At 44.7% G+C, this 13,768-nt stretch overlaps 1 protein-coding gene across 1 annotated transcript; it reads left to right on the forward strand.

The window, feature by feature from the left end:
- The first annotated feature begins 1,849 nt into the window (after window positions 1-1,849).
- Window positions 1,850-7,380, forward strand: LOC135553667 (leucine-rich repeat-containing protein 3B-like). The gene is made up of 2 exons (XM_064985621.1): window positions 1,850-2,055; window positions 5,708-7,380. Exon 2 carries the CDS (start codon window positions 5,755-5,757, stop codon window positions 6,607-6,609), a length of 855 nt encoding a protein of 284 aa, XP_064841693.1. The 5' UTR covers window positions 1,850-2,055; window positions 5,708-5,754; the 3' UTR covers window positions 6,610-7,380.
- Window positions 7,381-13,768: the final 6,388 nt, after the last annotated feature.

Raw genomic sequence — 13,768 nt, forward strand, 5'->3', positions numbered from 1 at the left:
GGGGTCATTTTTGCTTGTTTTTGCTGTTCTCCAAATATCATTTTAGAGTTATTTAAATTGTATAGAAATACAGTAAATGAGGGGAAAATGTCACCTCGTCAGCATAGCATCACAACTCTCCCCGTCCATTACTATTAGCAAGCCTATGAAATGTCATTCACCTATTAACTTCAGCCTATGAGCATGGCACACTAAAGCAATTCCACCACAATTGTTGGACAACCTCCTGGCTCACTCGTGCAATAATCACTTTCCATTCTTCCAACCAATGGGAAAACATCTAGGGAAGTATTTATGTCAACTCAACCCTTGTGTCTCTCACTTTCTGTTTTGCAGCAGCAGTCTTCCAACGACCTTCCACAATCCCACCCCCGCCAACTGAAGGGCGGGGGTTTCGATGCCAGCAGGCCAGCATAGGGCAACCTGTCATCAGCATCTTGTCACATCTGCTCCTGCTACGCCCTCTGGTGTTCATCCAGTGTCTTCTTGACCTGCAGTTACTCCCCCTGTACACTCTGTCTCTCCCTCTCTGTGTGGTTGGAGACAGATGTGCTGAAGTCAGAGCTGAATCCCTACCAGCTGCAACTCGTTCCATAATCAAGACCTCTACAAATACTCAGTCCTGCCAATTCCACTCTGCCAAATTGTAATCTCTGCTCAGTCAGTTCGTGATTCTAGCCATGTACGATTACACAAGATCTTGTTACTCTGCTGTGCCTATTTCCCTGCCTGACACTGTTTATGTTCCTCATTGCAGTCTCTGGCTCCTGTTCCACATTACACAACCCAACTACCTTGCTCTGGATTTTACTCACCACCACTACCTTGGATTCCCCTCAGGACCTGTTAACCCTGTTCTACTCAGCCAACTCCAACCTCAGTCTGGTTTTTCTGCAAACATCCAAGCTTCCCTGGATCTGCACTCCATATCTCTCTGTGTAACAATAAACATTTTTGGTTCATTCATCCCTTGTTTCCTCATCTTGGTCTGCTCTAGGGTTCCCTTGTGTCGCTCCGCTTAACACATCTGGTTACAAGAAGCATTCCTTGGAGATGAGGCCTACCCCAAACTATTCATTACAATTGCATTTAGTCTCTGTTGTCATTCAGTTAATCCTGTAGTTCAAGTGAACTAGAGTTAGTGTCAAGAGTCAGAAGCACTCATTGCATATAGACGTAGGCCTACACTCATAGAAAAAAAGGGTTCAGAAACGTTTTTTCGGCTGTCGATATGGGAGAACCATTTTTGATTCCAGGTAGAACTATTTTGTGTTCCATGTAGAACCCTCTGTGGAATGGGTTCTACCTGGAACTATGGGACAACCGGATAACCCTTTTAGGTTCTACATAGCACAGTTTTTCTACTTGGAAGCACTCAGACATGGTCTATAATTTGGATAGTCAGCATTTTGTATATTATTGTTATCTCTGAGATTGTATCTCTAACAATCCCCCATTAGTAAGTACTAATTAGTCATTAGTAGCCTACTTCCCATGTGACCATAGGCTATTGTATTGCTCGGATAATTGTTCAGAAAAAGGTAATTCTGCGCAGGTCATTTTAGCATTCTCAGCCTTGACACACGTCCCTTGAAGGCTGCGCATGACATTAATCATGGAAAGGTTTCCAGCCTCTCAGAAGTCACGATGTGGGTTGACGCGCACAGCAAAGCGCACAGCGCAGCAGTAACCATCTACTGTAGCAGGTGGTGTATGTGTGGCGAGGAGATTTTATGCTTCAACGCTCCTGTGCCTGCGCATGACGGCTTGATATTACAATTTTAAGACAAGAATAGGTTACGTTTTGGTAACGGATCCTCCTGTCCCTCTTTATATTTACAGTCGTGCTTATTTCAACTAGATCGAGGGGAGCGGAGAGGCAACAACCATCGGTATTGAATGCTGGTAAGCAGGCTCCAGTCCATGGGGTTGTGACGCGGATTCTCCGGCTGCGCTGAATTGCAAGCGGGTACTGTAAACGCATTTGAGATATGGACGCTGTTCTGTGAAGCATGCTGACAAATGTTCTTCTCCCAGACAACAAAAGCTGAAGTGGTAAGAAAGCTCTTATGTTTGCCAGCCTTGCATTTGCATCTGATTATATTATTAATACATATGTCCTTTATATTGTTTGGGGACCTTTTCATTGTCATGTTGGAATATTGAGGTGTATTTTCCAAAAGCATATCTCAGGGGGATATGATATGCTTTTGTAAACTACACCTCCATATTCCATCATTAATAAGTTATGTAGGGTATCCCTAAAACACCTCCAATTTAGGTCAGTGGCCCAATGAATTCATAATAGCCTACTGTATGTGCCAAGGTTCATTCCTTACAGAGGATTGTTGACGTCCTGCACTTTCCAGAATGCATCCATTTAGCCTGAATGTTGTGCAGTCGGAGAGTAATGGCATATTAATGTCGGCCTACCTTTGTGTACATGAACATTTGCCAAATCAATATTTTATGTATTAAGTTCCCACATTCTGAATGTTTGAATGTATTAGAACTGTCTGTAAGAGTTTTTTTGTGTGATGCCTAGCAGTCCGGCTGAAAGGAACTGTATATAAGAAACGATTCAGAGAAACTAATTCACATGCAAAACACATGTTTAGAGTTACTTTAGCCAAAGTTGCTAACATCATGTACTAGGGAACAAGGTGAATCCGGGTTTTCCCCCAAGTATTCCTGCAATAACACTTCTATGCTGTGTCCACTGTGGAAAAGGGTTTTCTGTCTCGTGGCAAGCCTCGAGAGCCAGTTTCTTCTATTGCATGAACGCTCCGTCGCACAAAGGTTAACCGTGTGAACGTCAAACCAATGACTAGAGAATATCCATCGCTGCACCGAGGTGGAGGAGGAGGAGGAGGGAGGAATCAGGATAGGAAAAGACTGAGGCCTTCCTTCGGGTGATAATTGCAAGTTCCCCCATATCACTTACTGGGAGGATAGTCTAATCTAATGCATTCAAATGTTCTTCTTGTAGTCAGACAGCGAGTGCACACTGTACACCAGGCCCTGTGGTATTTTTAATATACATTAACAGTTTATACGGTGGTACATCAGATTTTCTTATTGCAGGCCACAATAAGTAACTGAGAGAGTTTATATTCAATACTATCTTGGCCTATATAGTACTAAGTCCTTAGGAAAAAAACTGATGTAACTGAGCAAATTAAATACTGAGCCTACTCTCGCTCACACACTGTCGCACACTGTAGTACACACACTATAGTACAGTCACACAGTATATCAATCCATTCCACTTAGATCATGGGTTTCTTTATTGTTTGGAATTAGTGGTTGTCAAGTTAAATGATGCTATGTTTAGCCTCTGGTCATTTTCTTTATTAGGTTGTACCCTTCTCCTCCTCACGCATTCAGCAGAACCCCAATAAACCAGACTTTGACATGCTGTGAGATGTACCACTAATGTGGCTGTTATACGGTCCATTCAGGCCTCCCAGACACTCGGCCATCCCTCACCCTGGCTCCGAGGAGACTGTGTGCGAGACGCAGTCCTTCTTATTGAGCCGTGCTGCCTTTCGTAATGTGACTTTAAGAGCCACTCTTAGATTATGTAATTTGTAAACCAGCCTAAGTGGAGCCCGTCTGGTCAGATAGAGCTCATTTCCCAGAAGCTGGACGAACGGCCAGATAGAGTACAGTTTCAGTACATTATCCCTGTATGCAGCAGGCAGATCTGATGGGATGGGAGCCATGTTGGAAGTAAATATACCAGTTACTGTTTTATTTATTTTAAGTTATCATTATATAGTTGTTGTTTTTTAATTTTTGTATACTGGTGAATACTTTAGGAAGAATATGTTTACATTTTTTATGTGCAAGATTTACAATTATGAAGAGCATGAATCCATAAAACCAACCTAGCCTATGACCAAAAAAGCTCTCCTAAGGTTCTTAGACCTTTTAGGCCAGGGTTTTCCTACCTGGTATCTTTGTATCCAACATGGCTCCCATCCCATCACATCTACCTGTTGCATACAGGCATCATGTACTGTAACTGTACTCAACAGGCTGTGATTATTTGAATTGGCTGTGTAGAAAGTGCTAGGGCAAATACCAAAACGTGCACCCAGGGTGTCCGAGTTTGTGAAACCCTGCTCTAGACTACAGTTGTGTTGCGGTGAAACGGGTGAGCGTCTCGTCCAACTCATACACTTTCTCTGGGGTTTTGTGTCAGTGGGGAAACATATTCTATGCGGTTTAGAGAGGATTGGTAAAACGATACTGGACTGTGGCATTTACTGCGTCTCAGCCTGCCTCAGACAGCGCTGCTCAAGAGTCTGTTACCTGAGTCGGGTCTCAGTGAAAAGTGGGTTTCCAGAACCGACGGGTCCGGAAACATTACATTGATTGCCCCAAAATGTACTTACATTAAATGACCCAAAGATGACCTACTTACCGCTGAAGACATAGGCTACATCCAAACAGACTCACCCCTAGATTCAATTAGTTCCCGCATTAGGGCTCTATTACAGCGTGATTGAAATTGAAACGTTAGCAGAGACTGCATTCCCGGTAGGTGGGCATATGTCGGCTCAAACGGAAATGCCCTCCACTTTTCTATCACACAATCTGGAACGCTTCAACGATACAGATTGAATAGAGCCCTTAACCCACAACAACCGCCGACTGCATAGCAGTTTTATTGCTTTTGTTTAGGCGACGTCTGAGGTGTAACTGTGTTCGGAAGCAGTCAAATCGGTGAGCGGCTGCTCTTGTCGTCATTGTCACGAAACCACACCTGTCCTTAAATCCCACCCGTGTTAGAAAGTTCAGAACGAGAGAGTGTAGGCTCTATAGAACAAGTTTAAAACCATTAAATGAAATGAGGGTTGATATCAGCCTAATCGAGTTGTAGATTACAACACACAGTGTTGGAACTTGTAGCAATTCTGCATGGGATTTGTACTAATGCAACTCGGTGCAGCCAATGGCAATGTCCGCCATAAGTATAACGCCAGGATCCGCTTGCTGACTCGACAGCTCCAGACGTAGTTCCACCTGTGACATCGCCGAAAACAGTAATGCTGCTATGCAGTTGTCGGTTATCGCGGGTTAAGACAGATCTGATTGAATCTAGCCCATAGCCTACATCCAAACCGGGTTAGGTTAGGTACTGTAGGCTCCTAGAGACCCTAAGACTGAGTTTCAGAGATATTCACTCACTCATTAGAGGCTGACAGTACTTTGCGTTCTAAAATAACCATGACCATATATATTTTGAGCGTCTGTCTCCCTAGTTACACTGGATCAGAGCAGGATTATGGTAATGCAAAGTCACTCCACGGCAATGTTGAAGTGGGACGAGAGAGGAAAAAACATGCCAATCAACGAGAGTTCCATCACAGCACTGGCAGGAAGCACATTATATGTCATCTGTACGCACGGATGACGCCGTCGCTGATCTCTATCCCACTCCTCCTCTACACTACAGCTGTGTTTTGTCATTTTCTGTTCGTCATGTCACAAGTGCCAATTCATTACAATTAGCCCAGTCAGGATCAAAGTGGGTTTAAAAATAACACCTGGCACTTGTATGGAAATTCGGATTACTCACACCGAGATGGTTAGGTGTTGCTTCTGCCACACTGATATTAGTGTCATTTGCAATCACTTGTTGTCCTTGTTCCTTTTCTTCATTATTTTCGCTCTGACATTTTTCCTCATTGTCTCTCAGGCCGGCTGGTTGGTGAAGCTGTGACCTATGCAGGGTTGTCTTGGCTGATGGTCCAGGGGCTGTGTCCTTCCAGGAGGGTATGCCTGTATCCCACCATGTCGCTGCTGGCAGAGTGGCTGCTGTGCCACTCCTTGGTGGCATGCCTGTTGCTGCACAGCCTGGCGCTCGGGGCCACCACCGCGGGCCTCCACGGGGCAAACACAGGCTGCTCCGAGAGCTGCTACTGCTCCGAGATGGCCGACGGCGGGAGGGTGGTGCGCTGCAGCAACATGCACCTGGCGGAGGTGCCGCATGACCTGCCCAATGACACTCGCCGACTTTACCTGGACGGTAACCTCCTTACCACCATCCCCGCCGACGCCTTTGCAGGGCTTCCTTTACTCAACGAGCTGGACCTCTCCCACAATGAGCTAACTCAGATGGAGCCGGGGGCCTTCCGGGGTCTGGTCCCCTCTCTCAGGAGCCTAGACCTGTCCTCTAACAGACTGACCACCCTGGAGCCCGAGGTCCTGGGGGGCCTGAGGGCCCAGGCCAACCTCACCCACAACCCCTGGCACTGTGACTGCCGCCTCCAGGTGGCTATGCCCCGGCTGGATCTGGAACCGGTATCACTGGCTGGCGTGATGTGCCACACTTCGGAGCCCAAGGACGTTGGCATAGATACAGGGGTGCCCTTCATCATGGTGGCGGCCGACCTGGACCTGTGCGCAGGGCTCAAGAGGACCACGGACGTGGCCATGCTGGTGACCATGTTCGGCTGGTTCGCCATGGTCATCTCCTACCTGGTGTATTATGTCAGGCACAACCAGGAGGACGCACGGAGACACCTGGAGTACCTCAAGTCCCTTCCCAGCAAACTGGACAGGCCAGAGGAGTCCTCTAAACTCAGCACAGTGGTGTGAGTAAATTACCAGACCTGGGTCAAAATGCATTTTGTCAGGTACTTTCAAATTCTGGAGAAGTGCTTGATTTAGCTTGATTGCTGTGCAAGGAGGTAGAGTTTGCACTTTTGGGACGATTCTTATGTAGTAGGTAAGTTAAATCAAGCGCACCTATAGTATTTGACATATATTTACCTAGGTCAGGTAGAGACACAGGAAATAACAGCCAAACAACTCAAAGGGACCATAAAAGGAAATGCCCAGACTTGGAAATAGACCGGGATACTACTGTACTGTACAGGTTTTCGCCAGTAATCCATTGGAAACACAATACCTCAACGGTAACATTTCATTTAAACAAATTCACACTCTTTGATGAATCGTCATTAAATGAAGACTATTTTTTTCCCCACATAGCTGTTTGTTATACTAATGAAGGAATTATTTGACACGTTTGTGAATATTCTAAATGTATTTGCAAATCAGTCTGTGTCTTTATGTAAGTCACTCTGTATTTGAAAATGATTGAATTCCAGCGAGGTATTGAAATGTTGTCAAATGCATAACTATTTCTCAATGGACTGCCGAGGGCACCGTTTTGTTATTAATCAGGAATGTACGATGTCATCAAATGTCCCCATATTAGTGATAATACTGTGCTTGGCAGTGTAACAGAGACTGCATTGTTCGACTAGCATCTGCACTCATTGAATGTTGGATCTTTATTTTCTGGATGAGAAGCCCCATGTAATCATCAAACATTGTACCAGAAAGAATAAAATCCTGACATGCTCCTTCCTTTTTTATTTTGGCCACAATACCATATTTTTCCACAGTTGTATTGCATGTAATATTCCATTTCTCACAATGTCACCTTTTCATTTATTTTAAATGAACAATGTGTTCATTATATTGAATTGTGATATTTGACAGACCGTAGTGCACGATGGCAAAACTAGTTTAGAAATATGAATTGCGCAACTTCAATCAGTGGGTCCAACAAGTAATTGTAAAAAAAAAGAAAATAAGAAAAAAACAACGTTTAAAAGAGTTCACTGTCTGAAGTCTTATTTCAATTTCCTCCAAGCCTCATGAATTCCTTTGATCTCACTAACGAGGATGTCTTTTAGAACTATGAATCTGCTTTAGGGACAGACTGCACTGAATATGACTTCTGACACACACACACACACACACACACACACACACACTCACGACAGCCACAATGCACACGGTAAAACTCCACACACTCAGGCTGAAATAAAAAATGATATAGATTTGATCCTTGCTCACCGTTTGGAAACTGGGCCTGCCGATGGGATCCCCCCCTGGCCTCCCACATCATGACGTAGGATGGGAATCAATACAGAATGGTGTTTCTCCTGTCCTACTGGAACTATTAAAACCCTGCCCCTTGACCGTGGTACAGTATCTAGCCACAGTCTGTCCGCTTTCTGTCTATCTTAAGTGCTCATTTGTGGAGGATGGGAAATTGGGGGAAGCCTCTCTCTCTCTTCTCTCCCTTGCATTTATCTGTCATTGTGGAAAATGCAGCTGAGCTCTAATGGCCATGGTGACATACACACCACCAATCTGATACTGAACCCTGAGGGTCAATCATGCACACGCACACACAAATAAATATAGTTGACAAAATTATACAGTATAGCCTGTTCGGTCTTAAAAATGTCAGTCATGACATGGATACATTGCCCTACAGACACGGATACATCGCCCTCATTAGCATGTGTTTATGTGCATGGACAAATGGACTCAGTCACATTACCATACACATTGCAGTAGGAGAATGTCTGTACATGAGTGCTATGTAAGCAATAAGCCACGGGGAGGGGGGGTATATGGCCAATATCCCACAGGTAAGGGCTGTTCTTACGCACGACGCAACACAGAGTGCCCGGACACAGCCCTTAGCCGTGGTATACTGTCCATGTATCACAAACCCCGAGGTGTCTTATTGCTGTTATAAACTGGTTACAACGTTATTAAAGCAGTAAAAATACATGCTTTGTCACACCCGTATATGGTCTGATATACCACCGCTTTCAGCCAATCAGCATTTAGGGAACAGACTACCCAGTTTATAAAAGAGTGTATGGCCTACAGCTAAAAACTATCATATTGTTAGTCTGAGGTCTCCTCTTAGCTGAACGTCATTAAACACACTCACTCTCTCTCTCCTGGATGTAAGGCAGGCTTGATAGGTGACATTCAAACAGTGTCCTGGATGTAAGGCAGGCTTGATAGGTTTCATTCAAACAGTGTCCTGGATGTAAGGCAGGCTTGATAGGTGACATTCAAACAGTGTCCTGGATGTAAGGCAGGCTTGATAGGTGACATTCAAACAGTGTCCTGGATGTAAGCCAGGCTTGATAGGTGATATTCAAACAGTGTCCTGGATGTAAGGCAGGCTTGATAGGTGACATTAAAACAGTGTCCTGGATGTAAGGCAGGCTTGATAGGTGACATTCAAACAGTGTCCTGGATGTAAGGCAGGCTTGATAGGTGTCATTCAAACAGTGTCCTGGATGTAAGGCAGGCTTGATAGGTGTCATTCAAACAGTGTCCAGGTGTCTGAGAACATCCCTGTTCTCAGACACCACTGTCACTCTGAAACCAGACTTATTGCTCTGCTCCTCAGTTACACTCTGTAGTAAGTGCAAGGGCTTTCTCTCAGGAGAAGGAAACGCAAATCTCTCCCCTTCATTTTTAAATGCTGTGTCCTCTCGGAAATCGAATTGAGGACGAATTTGCGTTGTGTCAGGCGAATAGCTCATACTGCTGAAAGTAGAAGATGGGTATAGGAACACACACACTGCTTCTGAGCTCATATCCAACACTTTCAGTTACTAAACTCTCTCCTCCCCATGTGTCAGCTGGTTAATTGCAGGTGGAGGGAACAAGTCATCTCAGTCCATGTCCCTGAATGAGCTTTGGAGTTTCACTGATTACTTCTGCAATGCAACACTCGCTCCATTGTTTACAAAAGGTAGAGAATACGCAGCAGAGAGAATGAAGCTTTGGTTTCAGGCTCCTGATTAGATCTCAGAACAGTTGTTCTCTGTCTCCCTCATTTCCTAAATTCTCTTGTGTTTGCTTGATTTCACCTCTGCAATCGAGTCCACTAATTGCTTCCAATTTCAATCTCCAGCTGTGTCTGATATTATAGTGCATTAAAGATAAGATTAAAAAAAAGATATATATATATATAATTCTCTGAAAGGAACTGTCTCTGTGGGAGTTGTAAAGGGGCTCCATGCTTGATGCAACATATCTATTTCTTCAGATGCATTCAGATGTTATCTCACTGGCTAGCTCCTTGTTTGATTCTCCCACTGGCTAGCTAGTGTGGTGCAGTCAGTGGGGCTGCTAACTACTGTGTGTGTGTGTGTGTGTGTGTGTGTGTGTGTGTGTGTGTGTGTGTGTGTGTGTGTGTGTGTGTGTGTGTGTGTGTGTGTGTGTGTGTGTGTGTGTGTGTGTGTGTGTGTGTGTGTGTGTGTGTGTGTGTGTGTGTGTGTGTGTGTGTGTGTGTGTGTGTGTGTGTGTGTGTGTGTGTGCATACCCACCATCGAAATGGGTAACGTTGCCTGGGGCAGAGACACCACTGGGAGCTTGGCCGACATCAGGAGCCAAATCATGTCCTGCTACAGCTGCCTGCAGAACAAAACCCACTCCAGCTGGTAAGCGAGTCCACTTTGTCCCCACATCACCAATGCCATGCTTTAACCCAGATGGATTCTATACTTACATTGTTGCCTAGCCAACCAAGAAGGAGCGAGTCTGTGAAAAACGGAATCAAGGTTAACACCCAGCCTTGGCTGAGGCCTCCCATAATCTACTCTGTCCACCTACACTTACTGAATGGAAGAGCACTCTGACCTCTCTCTCGCTCTCTCTCGCTCTCTCTCGCTCTCTCTCGCTCTCTCTCTCAGCCTTTCATTTAGACAGAACGTTGTAGTTACTGCATGGTAGAACTGCAGATTCAAGGCTACAGCTCCTAGGTTTTGTGTGTGCTGGTATAATGACAGGCCTGTGTAGTAATGAGCTTGGTCCACACTTCCCATACACTGTGGTATCTGCTGTTCTAGTCTGTGGCGTTCCATCCTCTTTGATAGATACAGGTAAAATAGCTAAATGAACCAGAATGGCCAGTGTAGTGTAGGGCTAGCCAGCCACTTAGCAGTTCAATTCTTATTTCACCTGAGGCAGCTGAATATCCTCAAATTGGTAGGGGATTTAATTTTGGTTCCTCATACTTTTATAATAATAATTTGTGTACTTGCAGCATTTTGCTTTCTGTGAAAGTGGCAGGATGGGGTCACCCGGGTGGCTCAGTGGTCTCATTGCAGTGCTAGCTGTGCCACCAGAGATTCTGGGTTCGAGCCCAGGCTCTGTCGCAGCCGGCCATGACCGAGAGGTCCATGGGGCGATGCACGATTGGCTCAGCGTCGCCCGGGTTAGGGAGAGTTTGGCTGGCAGGGATATCCTTGTCTCGACACGCAATACTGACTCCTGTGTCGGGCCGGGTGCAGCGCACACTGACCAGGTCGGTGTACGGTGTTTCCTCCGACACATTGGTGGCGAAATAGGCGAAATAGGGGAAATAGGAATAGCACGAAATAGGGGAGAAAAAAAGGCTAAAGAAAATAATAATAAAAAGAAATTGGCAGGATTAGTAATAGCAATGGAAGGGTTGAATTGAACGAAGGATGTCACTCACTAAAGCATGAGCTGACACACACACAAAAATGTTTGTGGAGGGGCTGACTAACCATGAGTAAGCAGTAAAAAAAACAATAAGATATATAGAAAGGAAGTTGCACACTCTATATGCTCCCAACAATTGAATGGGCAAACCTAATCTACTTAAAGGAGATGATTGTGGACTACAGGAAAAGGAGGACCGAGCACGCCCCCATTCTCATCGACGGGGCTGTGGTGGAGCAGGTTGTCCACATCACCAACAAACTAACATGGGCCAGGCACACCAAGACACTCGTGAAGAGGACACAACAAAACCTATTCCCCCTCAGGAGACTGAAAAGATTTGGCATGGGTCCTCAGATCCTCAAAAGGTTCTACAGCTGCACCATCGAGAGCATCCTGATTGGATGCATTACTGCCTGGTATAGAAACTGCTCGGCCTCCGACCACAAGGCACTACAGATAATAGTGTGTACAGTCCAGTACATCACGGGGGCCAAGCTTCCCGCCATCCATGACCTCTATACCAGTCGGTGTCAGAAGAAGGCCCTAAACATTGTCAAAGACTCAAAAGACTCCAGGCTTCTACCCCCAAGCCATAAGACTCCTGAACATCTAATCAAATGGCTACCCAGACTATTTGGATTACCCCCCCCCATCCCCCCTTTACGTTGCTGCTACACTTTCGTCACTTTAGTAGTCACTTTAATTACCTACCTACCTTTAACTACCTACATGTACATATTACCTCAATTACCTCGACTAACCGGTGCTCAGGTACCCCCTGTTTATAGCCTCGCTATTGTTATTTTACTGCTGCTCTTGAATCCTTTGTCAAATTTTGGGGGGTATTTTTCTTAAAAAACTTGATTTTTGTTTAAGGGCTTGTAAGTAAGCGTTTCACTGTAAAGTCTACCTACACCTGTTGTATTCAGCGCACGTGACAAATACAATTTGATTTGATCATTGCAATGTCAAAAAGAAAACACCACATCAGTGGTAATGTAGTAAGAATTGGCAACTTTGTTCCGTTAATGCTGCATGTATTGTGCTTGTCGTCCTTGCCAAAATCATCTCAAATGCCAAATGTGCACATGTTGACTGACAATGTATTAATGCGTTGTTATTGTTCTCGTCATAGAGTTGATCTAAATGTCACATTTGTAGAGGGGGGAGCATTACCCCATCAGGTAATGAGACACAGGCCACTCCGGATAGGGTGTCACACATCCATCCAATCTAATGGAGCGTGCTCTGTCTCCACCAACTCTCTGCTCCTCTGGCCTGCTCTGGATCAGTCGTTTATCAGGTGTCAGGATGGGATGCTGCAAGGTGGTCCTGCCTTTGTAGAATGACGACTTGAATGATAGCTGTATGTGCACTTGTTTGTGCTTTATTATACAACAGGTGGTCTGGCTCGCAAAGGTGTTCAACGGGCTTGAGGTCAGGGTTCTGTGTAGGCCAGTCAAGTTCTTCCACAGTGATCTCGACAAACCATTTCTGTATGGACCTCGCTTTGTGCACGGGGGCATTGTCATGCTGAAACAGGAAAGGGCCTTCCCCAAACTGTTGCCACAAAGTTGGAAGCACAGAATCATTTAGAATGTAATTGTATGCTGTAGCATTAAGATTTCCCTTCACTGGAACTAAGGGGCCTAGATCAAACCATGAAAAACAGCCCCAGACCATTATTCCTCATACACCAAACTTTACAGTTAGCACTATGCATTCGGGCAGGTAGCGTTCTCCTGGCATCCGCCAAACCCAATTCGCGGCTAATCCGTTGTTTCTCTAAGACGTTTCCATTTCACGAAATTAGAGGCGGAAGGTAGCCTAGTGGTTAGAGCGATGGACTAGCAACCGGAAGGTTGCAATGGTCGAATCCCTAAGCTGATAACGTAAAAATCTGTTCTCCCCCTGAACAAGGCAGTTAACCCACTGTTCCTAGGCTGTCATTGAAAATAAGAATTTGTTCTTAACTGACTTGACTAGTTAAAGAAAGGTAAAAAATAAATATAAAAACAGCACTAGCAGTGTAGAAATTTGACAAACCTACTTTTTGGAAAGGTGGCATCCGAAGACGGTGCTACGTTGAAAGTCACTGAGCTCTTCAGTAAGGCCATTCTAGTGCAAATGTTTGTCTATGGATATTGCATGGCTGAAATAAACAAATCTACTAATTTGAAGGTGTGTCCACATACTTTTTATGTATATATATAGTTGAAGTCGGAAATTTACATACACCCTAGCCATATACATTTAAACTAAATTTTTCACAATTCCTGGCATTTAATCCTAGTAAAGATTCCCTGTTTTAGGTCAGTTACGGTCACCACTTCATTTTAAGAATGGGAAATATCATAATAATAGTAGAGAGAATGATTTATTTCAGCTTTTATTTCTTTCATCACACTCCCAGTGGGTCAGAAGTTTACATACACTCAATTAGTATTTGGTA

This window comes from Oncorhynchus masou, chromosome 14 (assembly GCF_036934945.1).
Source record: "Oncorhynchus masou masou isolate Uvic2021 chromosome 14, UVic_Omas_1.1, whole genome shotgun sequence".
Classification (NCBI taxonomy): Eukaryota; Metazoa; Chordata; class Actinopteri; order Salmoniformes; family Salmonidae; genus Oncorhynchus; species Oncorhynchus masou.

What these genes read in the sequence shown, in the direction of transcription:
- LOC135553667 (XM_064985621.1), top strand. Translation starts at nt 5,755, where the DNA reads ATGGTCCAGGGGCTGTGTCCTTCCAGGAGGGTATGCCTGTATCCCACC.